Raw genomic sequence first — 24,166 nt, 5'->3', positions numbered from 1 at the left:
TGAATGATTATGAATTTATGATTATGGAAAACAATAATTAAATAAACACATTTAGCTACCAAAGAAGAAGTCTATTTGAATGATTATGAGTTTATGATTATGGAAAACAATAATTAAATAAGAGAAGGTATTGTGTCAGACTCGTCTGACACAATAAACTGGTCGGACCACATCAGGTAGTCTTAATTTTTTTTCAGTTAGTCTTAATTTTTTTTTCAGTTAGTGGTAATTTTTTTTCAGTTAGTCTTCATTTTTTTTCACTTAATCTTCATTTTTTTTTTCAGTTAGTCCTAAATTTTTTTAAGTTAGTCTTCATTTTTTTCAGTTAGTCTAAATGAAAGTAAGTTACCTCTAAATGAAAGTAAGTTAGGTCTAAATGAAAGTAAGTTAGGTCTAAATGAAAGTAACTTACCTATAAATGAAAGTAAGTTACCTCCAAATGAAAGTAAGTTACCTCTAAATGAAAGTAACTTACCTCCAAATGAAAGTAAGTTGCCTCCAAATGAAAGTAAGTTACATCTAAATGAAAGGAACTTACCTCCAAATGAAAGTAAGTTACCTCCACTGGTCGTACCACTTCAGTTAGAAGCACATCAGTTAGTCTTAATTTTTTTTTCAGGTAGTCTTAATTTTTTTCGGTTAGTCTTCATTTTTTTTCAGTTAGTCTTCATTTTTTTTTCAGTTAGTCTTCATTTTTTTCAGTTGAGAAACTTCATTTTCAAGGGGAGCATCCAACCTGTGTCGTAAGAGAAATTTTGCAAAGAAAGCATAATATGAACATACCTGATTCAACCGTGGGTGCCAAGCACACTGTACAACACTTCCAGTTGGGGAAATGCCAACCTTTGATACTAATTCAAGTTTTTCCCTATCATAAAAGCATAGCAACCCTCCTGTTGGGTTATCTCTCTCTACAGATGTACCAGTCAAGATGAGCGGCTCATCTGGACTAAATGCGATATTTGTTTGAGCATAGTGATTTGGCAATTCCTCGCACATCAAAGCTTCTAGACAATAGATGATGGCTATCAGTTGAAAATTTCAACCCAATAATATCATCTGAATGTGCCCTTGAATTTGAGATTGGATCCATGAAATGAAATGAGAGAGAAAGAGAGGAGAAGAAGTGGAGAAAAAGTTAAAAAAATCAACCCGTCCGACAGAAAGTGTTGGGTCAGACGGTCTGACCCAATACTTTCACATTAAATAAACACATTTAGCTACCAAAGAAGATTATTTCTAATTAATTATGAATATATTTACTTTATTACAAATAAGCGATAAAAGTCTGAGCAAATGTTGTTATACTCTATATTCAAAGCGTCATACCAAAACCACAACCTCGCACAAGTCAAACTTGACCAAAATTCAAAAGCAAAGGCCCCTTGAGAGGTGAAAGGGGGGGGGGGGATAGCGGAGCATCCTCACTTAAAATGTCTATAGAGTATGTTTGATTCCAAAATTTTGAGGTTGAAATACAAACCTTATTACTAGACCATTCTAGTTGTTGCATAGTGAAACTACGGGAAACCATGTAATGTAATATTTTGCAAAACACTTATACAATTCAAATGTATCTATTTAACGTTTTGCAAAACACTTATACAATTCAAATGTATCTATTTAGCCATGTCGTTTTGAACGTAGTCCATTCCATGTTTAAATACAACTGTTGAAGTCTTTGACAGGCAACTAGACTCATTGAGTCAGATTATTGATGTGCATCTTTTACAAGCATTAGCCGCTGGAAGGAAAACCGATAACTACAAGTACATACTAGTCTGGTTTATAATTCTCATGCTCACTTGGCATGTTCACCCGAGCTAGTGTCCTGACCCAACTTACAGTAACAGAAACCTGCTGAACGAAGAGAGTACACATATAAGCAAAATAACTCCCTGTAGAAGATGTAGTAGTTGAAAAGGTGACAAGAAGAGTTCGTTTCTAAAGCTTACATTGAAGGTTACTGCATTTGTCCCAAATGAGTTAACTCTGCATATTTCCTAAGCATACATATTTAACCTGCGATTATAACCATGACAAACAGCTTCAATGGCAACACAATAGAACACATTCCAATTTTTTCGTTTGCAACATGCATCTAAGATCGCTATAAGTGTGTTGAGTGTGTATCCATGTATTTACCACTTTTGAAAGTGCAGCAACATAGATAACTAAGCCTTAACCTACGGTACACAAAAACATTGATGTACCTTTTCGGGTTCTACACTGATTATTTGGCAATTATTACAATTTAAAAATGCAATATCTCTAAAGAGCAGATTTCCTTGCATTGGATTGAAATCTAAATTTGCTGGCAAATTATTCATCTCATTATTAGTGATCCAAAGCCTATCCCCAAACTTTTTTTTTTTTAGCATGAAAAATCATGTGTCATAAAGTTTGTCTGCAATTATAACTCTACAGTTGTTTAAAACCAGAATGTAGATCTATTTGTAATCTGCTTAACTATATACCAACACGTGCCCACTTGGCTATTTCAATTAATCTAGGCAAATCTAGAAGTTATATCATCGTGCCTTCAAAAAGTAGCAACTGAAGATGTGAGTGTGTGAGAGAATCCCTAGTGAGGGTCTTCATCTAGGCTCCGTTTGGTAGGGTGTAAAATATTTTCCATGAAAATGGGTTTTCCTTTTCCTTTCATTTTCTGTTGTTTGGTTTAATAAGGGGTGTAAAACAAGATTTCCATCAAGGGAGCTTTAGATGAAAATCATTTTCCTTTCAAAATGAAGGGAAAACACATTTTCCTCTCTCTTCCTTAACAACCTTTCTTTTACTATCCTCTTATCCATCCTCTCCCTTCCCCTTTTATTTTTCTCTTTTTCGTAACTTTTTTTTACATTGAACCAAACAAAGGAAAATTAGCTTTGCATTTGAATTTTCCATTGTAAAATGTTTTACATGAAAAATCATTTTACATTGAAAATGTTTTACATCCAACCAAACGGAGCCCTAATGTGAACTATAGAGTGAACAAGAGTTGAAATATGATGCAAAAAACTAAGAGATACAGAAAATGCCTACACGAAATATTTAGGGGGCGTTTGGTATGGAGTTGTTAGGAAAGGGTGTGAGAATCCATTGGGATAATTCCCTTTGTTGTTTTCATCGTCATTTCAATCATTCCCATTACCCTCCCCTTACCCCCAAACTCCTCTACTCTGATTCCCCCACCTCCCCCAAGGTATTTCAATTCCCTTTCCCAAAGCCACCAATACATATTGTACCCCCACTGTCCAAGGCACTACCAGCACCACTCCACCTCCGCCACCCTCACCGGCACCTGTCCACCACCGCTATCTTCAACAGCACCAACATCGTACCCTAACTCACCAGACGACCCCACCAAAACCCTACTTACCACCACCCCTGACTTAACAAACCACCAACAAAGCCTTAATCAACATCCATCAAACCCCATGCTGAAAGCCTCACCGAAAACCCACCCCCACAACCCCATTCAAAAACCCACCCCTACGACTTCCCACTTCGCAAAAAATCTAGATCTAAGAGAAGAAAATAGTTTATTTACAAAAGAGATTTAGTGAGAAGCAACAACGGCGGCGTCAGTGGAGGGTAGAGGCAGCGGCATAAGTGGTAGAGAGGAGAAGAAAAACAAGAGTAACGGTGAAGGGAGGGTTGATATTGAAGGAGGGACGAGGGAGGGGTAATAGTGGTGGTTGTAGAGGGAAGGACAATGTGGTGGTGGTTAGACATTCTTTTTATATTTCCAAAACAAACAACCTAGTAAATCTAAAGGTATCCATTTCCATTCTCCTTCTTTCCCTTTCTTGAGTACTGAGACCACTAAACCATTACTCCATTATTGACGTATGTGAGACGCAACAAGAAAAGGTAAATAAGGTATTGATCATCAAGTGGATAGTGAGAGGAATATTAGGAAGGGGATATTTTTGCTGAAATAAAGAGAGTTGTCATAAGTTAGTTATGGAGAGAGAGAAGTTGTATATATAGGGGAGAATGAGATCAATAGAGAATTCATTGAGAAAAGTGTAAGAAAGTTTGGGAGAGAAGGGAAGCCTCTCGAATGCTCACCACTATCTTGTAGCTTTGCTTGTTTTCATATCAATATAATTATCTCAGGGTTATCCTTTGAGTTAACCTTAAATTCTTCAATCTTACTTTGTTTTTCTGTTTCTTGTTTATTGAATTGGACTCTCCAGCCTTTGCTGCTTCCATATTTGGTATAGGATGATTTGACGACGGATTTCATTGAAGGGTTAGCACTTTCGAAAGGGGTGGATACCGTACTTGTGTTGGTGGATTTTCTCGCTTTTCGCCATCCCTTTACGGCATTGACCGTGGAAGAGTTGTTCATAAAGGAAATAGTTCGCTTACTTGGGTTTCCATCATCTATTGTATCCGATAGAGATCACTTTTTTTATGAGTAATTTTTGACGAGATATATTTCGGTTTTACAGGTTTTCTCTTAAGCGTAGCACAGCCTACCATCCTCAAACGGATGGGATTGTGAACTATGGTGGAAACTTATCTTTGTTGTTTTGTTGGAGCTCAACCTAGAACATAGGGTCAATGGTTAGGCAGAGTTCTCATACAACACCTCTCCCCATCTCTTAACAAAGATGCCTCCTTTTAAGGTGTTGTATGGTCGTGACCCTCTACATGTCCTTCTTGTGAACAAGGGACAAACCCGAGTGGATAGTTTGGAGGCCATGCTGCAAGAAAGGGATGTTGTCCTTGATGATTTGCACTTTAATCTCTTGTGTGCTCAACAATAGATGAAATGGTGGGAAGCAACAAGATGTCAATTATAGTGTCAGGAATTTGGTTTTCTCAAACTACAACCATACCGCCAGAAGTCATTGGCCAAAAGACCATATGAGAAGCTAGTTGCACGTTACTATGGTCCTTCTCCAATCTTACAACGCATTAGGGCTGCTGCTTACAAGCTCCAATTTCCTTCCCGCAGTAAAATTGATCCCGTTTTTCACGTATCTAAACTCAAGAAAGCTGTAGGGACTGGTCTAGTACTGTCTACTCTTCCACCCCAATTGTCAGAATTGCACACTCAACCAGAACAATTGTTTGATGTGAATCAAGTCACTAAAAGGTAGGCACAACCACTTGGAAGCCTTAATCTAGTTGAAAGGCTTACTGGCGTTTGAAGCTACTTGGGAGGACGTTTGCGGCTGTCCATCACAGGTTTCCTTGGTTCCACCTTGAGGACAAGATGAATCTTTGGGGGGAGGTATTGTGACACCTCATACCACTAAACCATTGCTGACGTATGTGAGGCGCAACAAGAAAGGGTAAATAAGGTATTGGTCATTAAGTGGGTAGTGGAAGGAATATAAAGAACGGAATATTTTGCTGATAAAGGAGAGTTGTCAGAAGTTAGTTATGGAGAGAGAAGTTGTATATATAGAGAAAATGGAATGAACAAAGAATTCGGGAAAAGTGTAAGGAAGTTTATTTAGAGAGAAGGGAAGCATATGGGATGCTCACCACTATCTTGTTGTTTTGCTGGTTTTTCATATCAGTATAATTATCTCTGGGTTGCCGAATCCTTTGAGTTAACCTCAAATTCTGCAATCTTACTTTGTATTTCTCTTTCTTTTCCCTTTGTAAAACAATTACCCCCTGATATGTTTACATGTACTATCATTGCTGACATATGCGAGGCACAACAAAAAAAGGGTAAATGAGGTATTGATCATTAAGTGGGTAGTGGAAAAAATATTATGAAGGGAATATTTTACTTAAATAAAGGAGAGTGCAAGAAGTTAGTTATGGAGAGAGAGAAGAAGCTGTATATATAGGGAGAATGGGATCAATAGAGAATTCATTGAGAAAAGTGTAAGCAAGTTTACGTGGTGAGCCTCTCGATTGCTCACCACTATTTTGTAGGTTTGCTGGTTTTTCATATCAATATAATTATCTCTGGGTTGCGGAATCCTTTGAGTTAACCCTCAAATTCTGCAATCTTACTTTGTCTTTCTGTTTCTTGTTTGTTGAATTGGAAGACATCACATTAACCATTCTGCTTTTCCCTTTGTAAACCAAGTGCCCTCTTATATGTTTACATGTAGTATCAGAGCGGATACCAAATTAAAAATTGCACTACTTCAGCTTGTTTTTTGATTTCTATGGGGATTAAGAGGCAGAAGGGAGGCCAAAAGACATGCAAGAGGCCTACTATGTGTGATTTTAACATGCATTTATGCTTGCAATCATATGCTCCTATAGGATAATTACAATATTATCATACTAGCCTACTATGCACGCAATGCATGCGTCGATTGTTTTGGTCTGTTCTTAATACATTTAATCTAAATATAATTTTAGAAGTGTGATTTATAATTATTTGTTGTACAAACTTATGTAAACTGATTAGAAATTGTAATGAACATTAAGATATAAGGTCTTATAGTCAATTTAAATTTGTATTTTTTTTAATTAAATAACAATCTTTCTAATTGTGTCAAATTACTTTGTTAATGCTTATTTAGTTTAATTTATCATTAGAATTTTGACCCCATCTTTAAAGTAGGAAAGGATATATTATAGAAGATTTGAATATCCAATTATATATTTAGCTAAGGACAAAAAGGACTTTTTAAAGGGGGACACCATAGCTCCCCCCTTGGCTTATATAATAGAGATATTGTGCTAGTTTGAGTATTAAGATATCCTTGTACCCAACATGCAAATTGCAAAGAACTATTACAGAACTTGCTCATATCAAAGTCTCCATGTGTGAGACTTCATTTGCATCAATGACCATGCTTTTCAGGACTTCGATGAACTAAAGTTTGCCCCATAACAATGTACAAGGACCACCAGGTGAAGAAAGGTTCCTAATAGGTGTGACTTACTTCAATATATTCATCGATGCCATACTTTGAACCCTCTCGGCCAATACCAGACTGCTTGAATCCTCCAAATGGAGCTACCTGCTTCACATAAAGTGGTTTTAAAATAACATACTAGATCATTTCTTGTGCATAATTTTGAGAACGTGCACAGACCTCCGTGGAAACTAATCCCTCATTAACACCAACAATTCCATACTCAAGGGCCTCACTGACACGCCAAGAGCGTTGAATGTTTGTTGTGAATATATATGCAGCTAATCCTGCAAAAGTTCAGAAGAAATTTATATCACATAGAAAAGACTCCAACCATCATTTGAACCCCTGAACTTTGAGAACACAAAAATATATTACATTGCCTGTACCAAGGACAGTGTGAATCCAGAGTAAAGAACAATTGATGACTTGTTTATCCAAGTACCAGAACATAATGAATGAGCATACCTGCATTGGTGTCGTTTGCCAAACGGATAGCTTCGTCCTCTGTTCTAAAGGGATGAAGAGGAGCAACAGGTCCAAAGATTTCTTCCCTGCAGAATTTTAATCAACTGTTAATCAGAAGATTAGAATGTGATAGTCCACTCCAGACTAATTATAATTGCATTGAAGATTTCGAGTGGACCAGCACTGGCACCAGTCAATGAAAAAACAGTTTTTTAACTCATAAAGCTTATAAAAAGCATTTAGATACCAATTCACCAAGTACAGGGCCGTAGTAAACATTGTGGAGGCCCCGTCCTAGCTATCAAATTAGGCCTTTCTTTTTCTTGTTTTGAAGTCGTCCCTATTAAATTCAATAATGATATTTACAAATTGAATATAATTGAACTATTAGGGAACATCCTACATTGGCCTTAGGCTACTTCATTTCATATTGTTTCACCAGAACACAGAACAGCGAGGGAACACTGAAATGAGATAAATGTAATAACGAGTCTATAGTAGCACAAAGTCACACTCAAAGCTCAACACACATGAAGTACCTACGAAACATGGTTGAGTGCCTTAATACATTAAGATAAGCTGCCCCTCTTGTACATCAAAAAAAGATTTACTTATAGATAGGCTTACAAAGAATAAAGGTAAACATAATACATGAAAATATAGGATGGGATTTTAACATTCCACCACCTTATAAAGCTAGAGATCAACAATCAAGCTAGAGGTAAACAGATCACTTGATGAAGCAACTTAAGGAAAACTGTACACATTTTTTTTTTTTGAATGATTGACAACACCAAAATACAAAAATTTGTGATATTTCCTTAATTTCCTGACTAGAAGGAACTCAAACAAAACAATTTTTTCATCCTTTATTCCATTCATATTCCATCAATTTGATAGGAAAGTAGATAAGACTCTTGCAAGAAAAATATTTATAGTCTGCTACTTTGTATCTAAAACTTGTGCATAAACACAATCATACAAGAATGAAAAAGAGACCTTTTACCATTCTCTTCCATTCCTTTCCAAATCCTAACTTGCAACAATTTGTAAAGAAAAATTTCAACCAAAATTTAACGGACTCACAAGTAACAGATTTAAAAGCTAAGTCATGACATCAATGTAATTTAACCTGAATTACAAGGCAGGAGTAGATCACTTGATTACTCCCCCAAAGTACAAAACTGGGGTGCATATCACATTGTTCCTCGGTAAAATTGACAGTTGCACCTAGAGAACCATCACCCCCCCCCCCTTTTATAGCTAAATCATGACATCAATGCAATGGAAATAGAAGCAAAGCCTATAAATTAACCTCAGTTTCAAGGCAAGAGTAGATCACTTGACTATTTCCCCCAAAGTAGAAAACTGGGACGCATATCACATTGTTCGTCAGTGTAATTGACAGTTCTACTTGCACCTAGAAGAAACCATCCCCCCACCTTATTAAACGAAAAATACCACATGAATAATTAGAACAAAATAGCCACATGGATTTAGTAAGTACCTTGACAAAAGCATCTCACTCTTGATGTTGGTCATGACAGTGGGTTCATAAAACGTCATTCCAAGACGATGTCTTCTACCCCCTATCAGCACTTTTGCTCCCTTAAAAGGGAAAGAGAGAAAAAATGTTTACATGCTTTAACACTTTCTATAAATGGAATAACAGGGGAGATGGGAGATTGAAGATAGGAGATGAACTTCCAAATCTATCAACAGCCTAACTTTTTCCTATTCAATGTGAAGAAGCTCAGAGTTTATGCATATAGAACCAAGTTAGAGAGGAAGAATACTAGTATGAACCTTACCTTTGAAATGGCATCTTGGACAAATGTTTCAACCTGTATCCCACCATCATGAAATTTACAGATGATAAGTGTCCTGTCAACTATCTTCTATGGGACCAATAACCATATCTACAAAAATGATATTGAAATTACCTTCTGAAGACCAGCTTCATTAATAAGTGGTCCCTGCAACATTTAGATACTATTTTATCAGTTCTGGTTGCACTGGTTATGCTTACCTAACTTCCAAAAATCTATTGCCATCAAAATTACAGCAGAGAAAACTTGGAACAAGTATTTGAGAATGGTCAATGAATAGTTTAAAATATCGCAAGCGGCTAAAGCCAATTCTTATATTGAACTTGATAAGTTTCAGCCATATCGACAAAGAAACAAATGTAATTGATCCGTTTCAGCACATATAAGATGACTACATCACCTGGACAATACCATCAGCAAAACCATCCCCAACTTGAAGGTTCTGGACAGCATTTGAAAAAGCACTTGCGAATTCTTCATAGATACCTGCATTTAGAATGAAATATGTCACACTTTATCATGGAGGGTACAAAATACCTCCTATGGCACTTCCCAGAATTTCTGGAACCTGGTCTGGCTTAGGGCCTGTTCTCTTCGGCATAAAACAGCTGAACTAAACTGAACTGAACTGAATTGAACTGAATGAATAGTGATTTGTGAGAGTAAAAGTATTGTCAAGAACTGAACTGAACTGATCTGAACTGTTCTGATCTGAACTGAAAATAAGCTGGGGAAAACAGGCCCTTATTTGGTACAAAGCTTAACTTCTAGACAGCTGTGAATCTGTTAACAGAAATATTGTGGACGAGAAACATCTTGAAAGTGTGATATTTGGTCTTTTCTCATTTTAATTGGCAATGCCTAAGGTTATTGTCAATGGTCCGAATTTCAAAAGCATGCATTATCATCAATTGTTGCTGTTCTCCAGAAACAAACCAAAAATATCTGCCTCTCCACCCTTAATCTTCATAATAATATGTGAGTTTAGAGAACATTCAATTTTTTAGAAGCATTTGACACAGTACTCCCCCTTCAACCAATAACACAGATTACCCGTTATCTTCTTGTATTCTTATTATGCATCATCAAATCTTCCTCATGGATATTCATGGTTACCAAGAGTCTATCTTGAAGATCAAAGCGATTATTAAAGAAAGATCAATATACCCTAATATCTTGAAATTGTATTAATTATGATGATAGTTATAGACAGTTTCCAAGAGAAAGTTCCCCTTGCATCCTTAAGCAATATGTCCACTTATACTAAAGTAAAGCTCAGTGTCATCAATGATCCGCTTTTTATTTCCACTGAAATAAACCCCATCAATTTGTTACGCATGGGTATAGGAGAGAGGTAATAATGGAGGTACAACAAAATTGACCTTGCTTAGAGAGGAAGTAAGTTAGCTTTAAAAAATAGGATATTAGTGACAGGAAAAGGGTATGCTTAAATATATTTGAGAGTTGAATTAAGTGGCTAGGTTGGGAATGTGTCAACTGTCAACTCACTTGAATACTTGATATTTATCCTTTTATTTCCTGTAATTTCAGCTTTATTAATGAAAATCATCTTTTCAGCTTTTAATTAACGTCCAGAAATCCAGTTCGTTACACTGACAGTATGAAGACTACAAACAAAGACCATCAAGCAACTCTTATACACACAAAGTTCAAATGTTAGGATAAATACCATCATACCTTCTTGAACAAGAATCCTATTAGCACATACACATGTTTGTCCACTATTACGGAACTTGGACCCAAGCTGCAAAAAATAATCAAAACATTCTTTAATATGACTAAAAGAACAAATGACAAAAGAGGGTCAGGATTTATCTTGAAGTTAAAAAGGAATAATTGCATAACCAAAAAGGAATTATTCTAAGAGCTTCTATAGTTATTGTCCAACTATAAAATTGTATATAAAACAGAAACAGGATTTGTAACAATGAAACATCAATTCTTCTAAAAGTAGGATACACTAAAACATTACACTATAGATAAAATAAATTTTTCATAAATAAAATATTAAAAACTATTTGTGCTACAATCCTACACTATCTCAAAAGAATATGTATGCTATGATATCTTCCAACAATTATGTTTTCTGTATGCGTAGAGTGTAGACGATTTTCTGAAGTTTGGGATTTGCTTGTGAAACTAAAGCCTAAGTACACACTCACCAACCTTTTGACTAATCATCTATCCATTCATATAAATCCCATTTTCATTCTCTCTTCTCTCGCCTTTGTCTCAACAGCCTCAACTTCTGTAATTTATTCTGAATGTCTTTCAAATTACTCCCTTCTCTTCTAGATCTAGATTTTGCTAAGCCCTGGGTTGAGGGAGAGGGAAACTATCACAAGCCTCAGTCTCAAAGCTCTCAACGCAAGCTTCCCAACATACCTTGTTGTCCAATGTTTTTCCGAGAACTCCAAAGATGCTCCAGCCAAGCAACACCACACATTGCAAAAAGTTTTTTGTATACAGAGCAGAGTAGATAGAGAAGAGGGCTGTTTTCAGAAAGTTAGAGTTGGAGTTAATCAACCAGATCTAAACACAATTCGTTTTCCATTTTTCCTTTTATGTCTCTGCTTCTCTGGCAAGGTAATTCCAAAGAACCCAAACCCACCAGCTATCCTTTTTACTTATGGTAGAAGGCAACCAAGGCAGCAAGAGAAAATCAGTAAATCGGCTATGAGTTAGTTACTAAAGGGGTGGATTGTGTTATAAACTGGAAAGTTCTGCACTCAGTACTGGCAATCAAGGTAAATAAAGATCACCACTTCATAAGCAAAGAAGAAAATAAAAACAAGAAAGAAGAAGTAGATAAGGAAGAAGAGTGTTAATATTATTCATAAATGTAACCGGATAATTCTCACCGAAATTCGAGAGGCTGGAAACTCTCCATTACAATACTAATATTACTCTCAATTTCTGGATGCCTTACTCCTATAGGCTACCCTAGAAAATCCCTGCCAACAAAATTATTCTAACTGAAAGACAAAAGCCTTACATACTAATAAGGACAAATTAGCTGATGTTGCAATGATTGCCAATCATAGGCCATCCCCCTCCTTTTACGCATACCTGAGTGGAGGTGTAATAATACTCCCCACGACAACAATGACCTTGTCCTCAAGGTCGAAATGAGGAAACTGTTGGTTGATAGTGCCAAAATTCTCCGAGGTAGCCTCACTAGGATGCATGTCTTCCCATTTAATTAACACTTCCCAATCTTCCTTGACACTGCACTTGTTCTACAGGCTCCACCACGAGCTCTAAGTCTTCTGTAAGCTGGGTAGGAAGAGAGTTGGAAGGAGCAAGATCTCCACTGCCTTCTTAAGTTGGGACACATGAAAAACTGAGTGTATCTTGCTGTGAGGGGGTAGCGCTAGCTTATATGCCACCTTCCCTATTCTTTGAATGATCTCATAAGGCCCATAAAACCTTGCGGCCAGCTTGTCATTGGGGAGCCTAGCAAGGGAGCGTTGTCGATAATGGTTGTAGCTTCAAAAACACCAATTCTCCAACCTCAAATTCAACCTCTCTGCGTTCAGAATTTGCATTAGCTTTCTTGCGTTCCTGGGCACGTAAGAGCTAGACACGCATCTCATCCAACATCGCATCTCTCTCTCTTAGAGTTGAGCCTAAGAGAGTCCACAGCGGTTTGCCCATGACCATACCGAATCAAGGATGGGGGGTCTGCCCATAAAGAGCCCTGAATGGGGTGAAATCAAGGTACATATAGATCACCACATAGCAAAGAAGAAAATAGAAAGAAGAAAGAAGTAGATGAGGAAGAAGAGTGTTAATATTAATGATTAACCGGATACTTCTCATAGCAGTTCGAGAGGCTGGAAACTCTCCATTACAATACTAAAATTACTCTTACTTTCTGGATGCCTCTGTTCCATTTCATACCTTATTTAAAGGCTTACTCCTACAGGCTGCCCTAGAAAATCCCTGCCAACGGAATTATTCTCACTCAAAGACAAAAAGCTTACATACTAATAACGACAAATTAGCTGATGTTGCAATGATTGCCAATCATAGGCCAGCTCACCAAACCAGAAGCTTCTAGAATTCTTTCCCCCTCCTTTTACGCCTGGAATAAACATGCCTCAGTGGAGGTGTAACATACTCCCTGCCACGACAATGACCTTGTCCTCAAAGAACTACAGGAATATTTGAGACTTAGGTGATAGTAGAGGATGTCTATTGCAGGATGTTCCGACCTTGCAAGGCTCTTACTGAGCAACTGAAAGACAACATTTGGTGGACTGCTGAAGCAATTGGGTCTTTTAAACCGCTAAAGGCAACAAGGATTAGTGCCTCTATCCTCCAGCTACCCAATTTTACTCTTCCCTACATCCTGGAAACAGATGCATCTGGTTTTTGAATGGGTGCAGTTCTTCTTCAACAAGGGCATCCAGTTGCCTACAATGTCTATTATAGCAAGTTGTTGGGTCCTAGGAGCACTGGAGCAGGGTGAAGTCCATATATGAGATGGAACTGATAGCCATTGTGTCAGCGGTTCAAAAATGGAGTCAGTACTACTTGGGAGGAAGTTTGTCATAAGCACTGATCAACAGAGCTGTTAGGGTAAAAATTTGACATTTATTATAAACAAATGCATTCCACAGGAATTAAGCTTTCTAATCACTTCTTCCACCATCAGATGGGAGGATATTAAGGCCCAAATTCAGGGTGATACCTTTATTATGCAGGTAACCCAGGTTATTCATAATGGAGTCTCAGTTCCCAAAAGGAAAACACTGCACCAAGAAGCATGGAAATATAAAGGTAGGCTGGTGGTTCCTAAATCTTCATCTATTAATCTTTTTCCCTACCACAAGAATACCATGGGATAGCTTTGGTAGGTCAGGGAAGTTTACGACCTATCAAAGGTTGGGAAGTTTACGATCTATTTTTCTTGTTGTATTCCCTTTAAAACCCTATATGGAACGGACCGCCCACACCTCATCAGGTTCAATCATGGTGGTACAGCAGTGTCATCAGTCGAAGAAATGCTCCAAGATAGAGATGCTACATTGGATGATCTCAAGGGTATTATAGTCTCCGCACAGCATAGGATAAGGGCACAGGAAGTTCTAAGAGAAGCGACTTGGAGTTTCAGGTGGGAGTTTCACTCACTCGCTAAGCGGCCATATAAGGATAGGCAAGGTGGCATACAAACTGGCTCTTCCACACTTTTTCAAAATTCAATTCTGTGTGCCACATCAATGAGTTAATGCAACCAATTGGCTCTGCTCCAGTATCCCAAACTATTCCTCCCTCGCCTCACTAAATATTTGGTGCTTGAAGCTGAACTAGACAGAGCTTTGGGGTCAGAAATGCCTCTACTGAGAACCTGCACTTCTCTGAAGTGTTAATTGGAGGGCAAGGCTTGCAGGATTTTCAAGCTACTTGGGAAGAATTTGCTGCCTAGACCCAGACGTTTCCACAGTTCCACCTCTTGAGGACAAGGTGGCAGTTTGATTTGGGGTAATGACGGAACCCAAACCACCAGCTATCCAGTTTACTTATGCTAGAAGACAACCAAGGCAGGCAAAAAAATGAGTAAATCAGCTGTGAGTTAGTTACAAAAGGGGTGGGTTGTTATGGTGATGTCAGAAAATAATCTAGAATGTAGTTCTGTGGCGATAACGGGTATGTAGTATGTGCATCCATAGTGCTATAAATAGAAGGATAGAGAGAAAGGGTTATGTCTCACATCTAAATACGGAGAGGTTGTATTTACTTAATCAAACTAATTATAATACAACTTAGTTCTAATCAATGCTTTCTCCTTTATCTGCTTAATTATTGCTTGATCAGATCCAATCTCTAGCAGTAATGCACGTGTGACAGCCACATATATTGCACAACTTCGTGAAGTATTTCTCACGTTTCCTCAGAGTTTGATTTGCAAAATTAGGAGTTTGTAGAACAAAAAATTTCCAGGAACAAACACCAAATGCAACGGCAAGCATGCTTCATACGCAAAAACAGGAATCAACAAAGCATATTCCTGAAGAGCATTACCCCTCACAGCCCCAGAAGCTGACTTTGCTTATGGGCAAATGCAACAAAGCACAAATAAGTGAAAATTCTATTGTGCTCCCAAGAGCATGGGGCACACCATGCACCCAGTAAATTTGTTTCATTTTCGATGTATAAATGTTCTATTTCAACAAATGTTCATTTTAAGCATATTTTTCAGCATAAAATATGTTCTATTTTCGGTAAAAATTGTTCAATTTTCAATAAGCAAATGTTCTATTTTAACAAATTTTTGTTCTTATTTTTTAGCAGAAAATAAGGTTCTATTTTTCGTGAAAATTGTTCTATTTTCAGCAAGCAAATGTCTATTTTAAAATATGTTGTTTTAAAACTTATTTTTCACCAAAAAATGTTATATTTTCCCTGAAAATATGTTCTATATTTGATAAGCATATGTATTTAAGTAATTGATTTTTAGTATTGTTCCACTTCAACAATAAAATGTCCATTTTCGTAATTGGATTCTGGTAATATTCCACTTCAACAATAAAATATTCGTTTTCATAAGTGAATCACTGTAATGTTCCATTTCAACAGTAAAATGTTTGTTTTCGTAAGTGAATTTTTGTAAAATTCCGCTTTAACAGTAAAATGTTCGTTTTCGTATTCGTAAATGTTCTATTTTATATTGTTGGAGCACAGTTCTCATTATGCTCTTGAGAGCACAATGCACACATTAACAAATAAGAAAAACCAGTTGCATAACGACAATCTAAATTACTCCAACTAAAAGTAATCGACTGAGAGTGCCAGAAGACAATAGTTGCTAGTCTTGCCACTCCCAAAGCACACAACACACATCTCCCTTATCCACCCACAGAGTGTAATTTGACTATTTGGTTTATGGAGCTATGAAGGGATATGATGTAACCTCCGACCATGAAGACTAGTATAAGGATTTCCAACTAGCTATAGGCACCAAACCATCCACCCATCAATACTCCAAAGTTATACACGCTAGAGTCTTGACCCTCTTATCCAGGTGTAAGTAACTCTTGAAGGCCTCAAAATCAAGCGGAACTTCTACAGAAACTGAGAGAACACTTTCTAAGGGATGGACATTATCTACAATTTCTGTAAATTTGAAGAACAAAATGGAGAAAAAGAGATGTAATTCTCACAGCTCCTTTCACTGCCACATCCAAGTCTGCATCATCAAATATTATGCAGGGTGCATTGCCACCAAGTTCCAACGACACCTAACACAAATAGTGCAGCCAATTAGGAGATCACTATACACACCCAAAGCAAACTTATGTGAAATCTTAAACATACCCTTTTAACAGTATTGGCGGCACCAGCCATTAACTTCTTTCCCACAGCAGTTGAGCCTGTGAAGGTAATCTTCCTCACCTGACAAATGTACTGGCATCTTCACGCATATTGCATTAAAACATATTATGAGAAGACAAAATATTCATATTTCGAAATACTAACCTCTGAACTGGCCAATAATGCATCTCCAATTTCTGTAGCATTGCCCATTACTACATTTACTGCACCCTAATATATTCAAGAAAAAAAAGTTGATATCCTTACAATAGTGATGCAACATTTTCAAACAAAATCTTGAGCAGAAGCATTCACCTCTACTGCTCAACAACACATGAATATATCTCATGGTGTAAAATAATTTCAAACAAAAAAATAGAATTAATTCCACTAAATGTTTCTTCCATTAACAAGCTTTTTGTCTAAATGAATGAATTCAACGGCACAGAATCACAAGAAGGATGAAATTTTGGGAACTAAAATCAGTTTATTCAAGAAACACCGGTTGTCATTTCAAGTTTTTGTTTAAGATATGTAATAATAAGTAATTGTGATAACATTCAGGAAAATCATGACAACTCGCATATGTTACAACATTCAAAGAAAACCCCACAAATTCAAAGTGATACCAAAAGGCAATAATTCACTATGTTTATGCCTCTTTCTTACACATTTCTGATAAGAATCCAAGAGTTCCTTTGATGAAATTTCTACAGAAAACAAACAATCTTAAAATAAAGAACGCCTCTTGATGTTTTCTGATAGAATTAATAGATGACAGGTACAAAGCTAGGAACATCAATCTAAGGTGGTTATGAGTGGATTTCAATGGTGTAACTCTTGAGTAATAGTTCTCTAATCTCATAAGTCAAAAGAATTGTTTGCTAAACGCATTCAGCAAGAAAAATATTGATGTGTGAGTGTTTATGGAGGTTACTAATCTTGGATCGTGGACAGTTTCTTGAATAACAAACAGGGGTTTCGAGGGTTTCTTGGACGCTAAGCAAGGGAAGAACTTCGCGCATGCGTGTTAACGGTATCTATTGCCTTGACGCGGAAGCGGCATGTAACATATGAATCGAATGGATGGCAATTATTACGGCGTGAAATTTTAAAAATTTCACATTAACAGATTTTTAAACTGAACCATGCATCTTTTAAGTTTAACAAGCATTCCTTCGACATTATATGACCAAACCTATCATATGGTTGGGTTATGTATATGGTGAATGAATAATCACTTAAAACATGAGTGTTTAATTCATATAAATAAATGCTAGCTCATATACATTACCCAATACCCAACTTGAAAACCCATGTCACGTTCTTCTCCCTTCTTTGGTGCGTTCACATTCTTTTCTAGTTGCAATGTTTGTTTCCCCTCTCTTTTTTGCCAATTTTGACAATAAAGAACATAACAGACTTGCGTGCAACAAATTTTAGTGTCATTAGGTCTTCTTGAAGAACAAACATGCGTGCACGTAACGGGCATCGCAGTGAGAAGGCCGTGATTTTCATCACGGCATTATGTAACAACATTTTGCGGAACAACAAGTTCAAAGTAGGTTACGAAACCAGCATTACCTAATAGAATAGCCGAGTTATTAATTTATATGCTAAGCTACTAGAATTGTTGGATATAATGCAAATGGAAGTTGTGGTATAGACTAGAATGGCCGTGCTGTATCTGAGAGTTCAGGTTAATGAAGCTTTTCAGTTGCCAAGTCTATTCCACTCTGTTTTAAATGTGTTGTAACATTTGCTGATTTTACTCCACCAAACCTGATTTGTTTTTGGCTTTTAAAACAAGCGTTTTGCTGTCCATGATAACACACAGAAAACATTATCTTCTTCCTCTCTTCTTTACTGATTTTCTCTCTCCAGAGCATTATTATGAGTTCCTAATTTCCCTTATTACAGTGCACATTAGGGGGAATAGTTGTGTGAAATCGAGGGGGAGAATTTTGCTTCTAAGACAGTGTTTCTAACATGTCACAGCTTCATTAACACATTAATCATTTCGGCCCACATTGTTATCCTTCCACTGTTTTCGGCTTTTCACACAACTCTTTCTACAACAATTTAGAAGCAATATTTTCATCTCCAATTTCATATCACGGATCATCCTTGTTCAAAACTCTTCCTCATCTCTCTAAACTAGAAGCCTTGATGGTACAAATTTAAAAGCTCTTGTTCTTCTTCGAGCAACTCGAGGTTGATTATGTCCTCTCAAGTCTCAACTGACTGCCCTCAGCATCCAGCCAGTTGTCATGATACACCTTCTGATCTAGATGGTCAGATTGCAACATATGTAGAGCACAACAAATTCATTAGAGGTCATCTTCTCAGTCATATGACCAATGCCCTATTTGATATATTATTAATAATAATTCAGCAAAATCAGTTTGGGAGACCTTGGAAAAGAAATTTGGGACCAACGATGCTGGGACAAAAGAAGTATGCCACTGAACGTGATCACAGTTCAAGATAGTTAATGATAATCCAATTATGGACCTAAGTCCATGAGTATAACAATCTGGTTGTTGACACCCTAGTTGAGGATATGAAGATGCGCGAGTCGTTACATGCCAATGTCCTAATCGAGAAACTTCCCGATTCATGGTCCTGTTGCTGCAACCATCTCAAACATAAGAAGAGATATATGTCGCTAGAGGAATTAGTCGGTGGAGAAGCTAACAAACTAAAGGATAAGGACTCTTCTCCCTATGAACTTTCTATTAAAGCTAACCTTGTTGGAATCTTCTGTTTCTAAGAATGACAGGTTCAAGAAAGCTGCTGCAAACTTCAAGAACAATCAGAAAACCTCTCAGAATCTAGGAGTCCAGAATAAGAGAAGAGGAAATTTCAAGAAGAACAACGGGAAAGGAGGTGCCTGCAGTGGCTGACTGGATGATATTTATGTGGAAAGCATAAGCAAAAGGCATACCAATGCTACAATCGTCAAGATGCTGGAAAAAATGGATAGAAGCAAGACAAGAAAAAATCTCAAGCTCACCTAAGGATCAGAACGAAATTATTGCTGCAGTTGCTGAAATGAAACTAGTTTGTACAAAGCAGATTGTATCATTGACACAGGAGCTACCAAACACTTTTGTGCAAATAAGGAGTTGTTCCAGAACTTTGAGGAAATCTGTAAACAGCGAGCAGGTCTTTATGGGATACTGTTCGGTAGAGGAAAGATCTCTCTCAAATTTCTGGAAAATTTTTAGCATTGCATAATGTGCTTTATGTGCCTTCCATGAGTAGTAATCTGATTTTGGGGTGGGGTGCTTGTGGTAAGCTGCCTTGGATCTGAAGAATTCCTAAAAAAAAGGCAGGGGTGGACTTCTCAATAAAGCTGGAATTAATTTAGTGTTTGAAGCCAACAAATTTGTAGTGACTAAGAATGCGGAATATGTGGGAAAGGGTACATGTCAAGGGGGTTACTTGTCTTATAGATATTTGAGTTGTTGAGTCCATTAATAGAACTTCTACTTCTGCTTACTTGCTTAAGTCCATTAATCTTTGGCATGGCAAATTAGAACATGTAAGCTATAATTCTTCTGAAACGTTTGCATAACATGTATTAATTCCTAATCTAGTTGGGAATGGCCAAAAGAAATGCGAAATATGTGTTGAGCCTAAACATTTCACAAAACCTTTTCTAATAGACAAAATGAATTACTTGAAGTAGTACATACGGCCTGAGCTGACTTTAAACACGGGCGGTAAATGACATCGCATTACATTTGTTGATGATCATTCTAGATATAAATAAGTGTATCTTATAAGAACCAAAGACAAGGTGAAACAAAAGTTCATAATTTTTAAGGCAAAAGTAGAAAATTGATTGGAACCAAGGAAAGAAAACGCGGTCGCGCGGGAACGGTCACGCTGCCGCGGGAACGGCTTGTAACAGGGAAATAGAACGTTTCGTGGCCGACGCGGCGTGAATTTTTTTAAAAAATTCACATAAATATGTTTCAAGCTTATTTGCATTTTTTTAGTTTATGAAGCATTATTACAGCATAATATAATCAAATCTAATAGAATATCATGTTTCATCAACTATATAATTAAATCATAGAAAGAATTTGGCCAATGTTTGAAAAAAACGGATGTAAAGGGGATAAAAGCATTCTAATGCGGCAAATTCGCGTTACGGAACCGAAAACGTGGTGAGAAGTATGTGAATTTTATTATGGCGTTCCGTAACGAGATTTCGCGAAACGGCAAATCCAAAATCCGTTACAGAACGGTCGTTCTGTAACGGAACGGGAGAATTTTAATTCCCTAATTGGAACATAAGATAAAGAGAATTTGGTCCGATAGTGGCGTGAGTACGGAACAACCTCTTTAAAGGAATTTTGTGAGAAAGATGGAATTATGCATGAGTTGTCTACTCCCTACACTCCTCAACAAAATTGCTGAAAGAAAGAATAGAACTCTCAAAGAGATGATGAATGCTATTTTAATAAGTCATGGCTTGTCGCATAACATGTGGGTAGAGATGGCAATGGGTCCTGGACACGACACAGACCCGCTAGGACCCGACCCATTTATAAGGGGCTAAGTCCAAAAACTTTAGACATAATTCAGATATGAAGTTTATGAGCTACTCCAGCAAAAATACTGGTATAGGAAATCGGTCTGGCTTATTCTATTGACTCAATATTCAATTTTACATATTCTATCGAGTCAAAAACCTGTCCAGCTTTCCTATTGAGTAAAAAAAAAAAAAAAAAGAACTTCAGTTATGAAGTATATTGAGTCAAATTATGCCATCTTTTTGTAAAAGGAAAGAAAATGCTAAGGATTCATATATACCAACAAAATGTAGAACCTTCACTGTATTTGGTCATAACAAGCTCTCCACACTCCATCATCAGCACCAATTTAAATCCTGAAATACGCTGACTACAATCTGATATAAAAATTTTCAAACTAAAGAGGGGAAAAAGAAATAAGAAATTGCGGAGGAATGTGTAGAGTTAAGTTTTTTCAAAAAAAATGAAGGAAAAAGGGACCCTGAATAGAAGAAGGCCCACAAGATTATATGATCAACTGCAACAGTACTTTAACACAGCCAGTCTCTAGGAAGCATGTATTACTGCTATATAGAGCAAAAGATAAGCTTCTGAGACTGAAGAGCGAAGATTGGAAAAATACAGTGAAAAAGAATACTCATGAAGTTAGAGACACGCCCCCTTCCCTCTCTTTTTTCAGGTAGAGATAACGAAGTTCAATGTAAAAATATTGTTATTGTAATACTCCGTATTTTTGGGAGTTAGTTTTATAAATAAAAAAATATAAAGAATAAAGTTGAAAGTATTTTTAATATTATTTAGGAAAAAATTAATTTGGGCAAGCATATAGTTATAATTTAAATATACAACCTACTTTTGTACCTAATTATATTATAGTTTGGTTTTGTTTTATTTTCCAAACAAATGAAATAAGAAATCGGAATTTGATTTGGAAACAAATCCTATTAAAGCTAGGTTTCTCGTGCTATAAATAAGAAAAAGAAAAGGAAAAAAAAATAACCCTCACTTTCTCCTAATCAGTCGTTTTCCTCCCCTAAAGATTTTTCTCTCTCCTCTTTTCTTTCTTCTTCCTCGTCACACCCCTTACTCCCCCTCCACACTATTTTTCTTCTCCTCCCCCGAGTTCTCGTCGGCCTTCAAGGCTTGCTTCAAGTGTGGCCGCTGCTAGTGTGGTATGCGAGGGTGTGTTGATGCGAGTCGAGGGTGCTGCAGTGTGTGAGTGCGAAGCGTATTCGAGAGTTGTCGGGTCGAGCAAGAATGTCGAGGAGTGTGCGAGCCGGGTCTAGCGAGTCTGTGCGAGGCTGCATGTGTGTGCGATCGAGAGACTCGAGTGTCGTCACTGCTGTTGAGGGTGTGTCGAGTGAGGCTTCGAGTGTCATCGTTGTTGTTGAGGCGAGGGTGCGTCGCGAAGCTTCGAGTGAGTGCCTTAGTGCGTGGCTGGTGTTGGTGCCGAAATTCCGTCACCGGTAATTGTCGTCGGCGAGTCACTTCGATATAAATAAAATAAAATTCTTCTTTTCTACTTTAGTTAAATTGTAAAATCTGATTTATGTAATTCGTATATGTATATCTTGGATTAAGTTTTCTAATTATAAGTAAAGTATAGAATTAGTAAAAGAAATCAAAATTATAGTTATGTTGTAGTTTTTATGATAATTCTTTTTCTCAAATCTAATTTTTATAATATGTGTATATATAATGGTTTAAGTTGGTTTTGTAAATAAAGTTATAGTAAAAGTTAAAGGAAATCAGATTCTTGATTATATTATTAGTTCTTAGAATGATTTTAATTCTTAATTCTGATTTTATTTTACTTATATATATTTGTGTAAGTTTTGTTATTATAAACCAAGTATAATATAAGTCAACAAAAATCAGATTTACAAGCAGTCCCAATATGTTAGCTTTAATAAATTTTATGAAAAGAATGTTTAAACAACAAGAACGTTATATTTTTCATATTTAAAATATCATATTTCAAAAAGTTGGATAAGCTGATTTTTATATTAATAATATCAAGGACTTTGCACCGAAATACTTTTATTATTCGATTAGGTCCCAATTTAATAAGCGGAACGTTTTAAGTACTCACCGAAAATTGTCCTTTACAAGGTATGTACACGTACTAGTTCAACTAGATACGTTAGTGTCATATTAAGTGATGAATTGTTTCATTGGAAACTAAAATCATGATATGGGACTATTGTTGGTTATGATTGATGAGATTGTTTAGTAACATGAAATCATTTGGAAATCTGTATGTATTTCCTTTTTATATGACTTGTGAGTTGGAATGAATTATTATTGATATGTATAATTCTATCGTATCACAAGCATGAAATGAGAATTGGATTGGAATCCTATGATTTATCGTTGTAGCAAGGATGTTACAAGAGGTCGCCTAAACTAAAGAATTAAGCAATGTATCTTAGAAGGAAAATTAAATGATTATATGTTTAATTTTATGTGAATGAATATCAATAAGAAGGATATTTAGCGATAAACTTGTAGTTGGAATCCCTACAAGTAGTGAACAATGGGGGGAGTGTGGGACTTGTTCTACACTCCTATGCAGGCCTACTGTGACGATAGTACTGTCCTTATAAATTTTGATAACTCGAAAGGTTCTGTACGATTTTGGAGGTATGCATACTAAGATGATGGGTGTGAAATGAAACGAAACCGCATTTGTATTTCATCTAATAGAACAAGTTGTCTATTAAGGATTAAGTAGCCCGTATAATTCTACAAAGATGACGGTGCCCATTCGTTGCCGATTAAATTAGAAAAATAATAAAATTTAATACTCTAGTAGTATCATGTCTAGGAGTCATTCTTATTATACTGATTATACTTGGTATACTATTTAAGTGTTTAACACTAAAACATAAACAAAAAAAACGAAAAAAAAAAAAGCAACAAGGAAAGTGAAAGTGTGAAACCTAGAATTCAAAAGTTGCTCACCTAGGCGAAGAAACCGGCAAGTCGAGGCTTCGAGCTTCCAAGTAGAAGAAACAGAGAATGAAACCGCGAGTGTCGAGCTTCCAAGAGAAGAAACGAAAAGACCGATGACCGGCGAGAAGACTGCTGACCGGCGGCGGCGAGGCGACGAGGAGACGAGTCCAGGTTCGCA

General features: G+C 36.7%; 1 protein-coding gene across 3 annotated transcripts in view; it reads right to left on the bottom strand.

Annotated features, from left to right (window-relative positions):
- Nucleotides 1-1,424: 1,424 nt before the first annotated feature.
- The window catches only part of LOC104906363 (succinate-semialdehyde dehydrogenase, mitochondrial), a 44,943-nt gene continuing 22,201 nt past the window's right edge, over nt 1,425-24,166 (bottom strand). The window contains exons 9-21 of one of the 3 annotated variants that reach the window (XM_010695106.3): nt 16,652-16,717; nt 16,490-16,567; nt 16,336-16,413; nt 10,847-10,913; nt 9,549-9,634; nt 9,263-9,295; nt 9,131-9,163; nt 8,827-8,927; nt 7,320-7,405; nt 7,032-7,138; nt 6,879-6,956; nt 1,956-2,022; nt 1,425-1,860 (exon numbers count right to left, since the gene is read on the bottom strand). In XM_010695106.3, coding sequence (XP_010693408.1) covers nt 1,987-2,022; nt 6,879-6,956; nt 7,032-7,138; nt 7,320-7,405; nt 8,827-8,927; nt 9,131-9,163; nt 9,263-9,295; nt 9,549-9,634; nt 10,847-10,913; nt 16,336-16,413; nt 16,490-16,567; nt 16,652-16,717 — 849 coding nt within the window. In that variant the 3' untranslated portion in view covers nt 1,425-1,860; nt 1,956-1,986. Of the gene's footprint in view, nt 1,861-1,955; nt 2,023-6,878; nt 6,957-7,031; nt 7,139-7,319; nt 7,406-8,652; nt 8,740-8,826; nt 8,928-9,130; nt 9,164-9,262; nt 9,296-9,548; nt 9,635-10,846; nt 10,914-16,335; nt 16,414-16,489; nt 16,568-16,651; nt 16,718-24,166 lie in introns of those variants that run through there. The other 2 variants (XM_010695105.3, XM_057392554.1) reach the window with 2 other exon arrangements.

The sequence above is a fragment of the Beta vulgaris genome, chromosome 2 (genome assembly GCF_026745355.1).
Source record: "Beta vulgaris subsp. vulgaris cultivar EL10 chromosome 2, EL10.2, whole genome shotgun sequence".
In the NCBI taxonomy this organism is placed as follows: Eukaryota; Viridiplantae; Streptophyta; class Magnoliopsida; order Caryophyllales; family Amaranthaceae; genus Beta; species Beta vulgaris.
The sequence above is the reverse complement of the archived record's forward strand: the minus strand, read 5'-3'. Positions and strand labels throughout refer to the sequence as shown.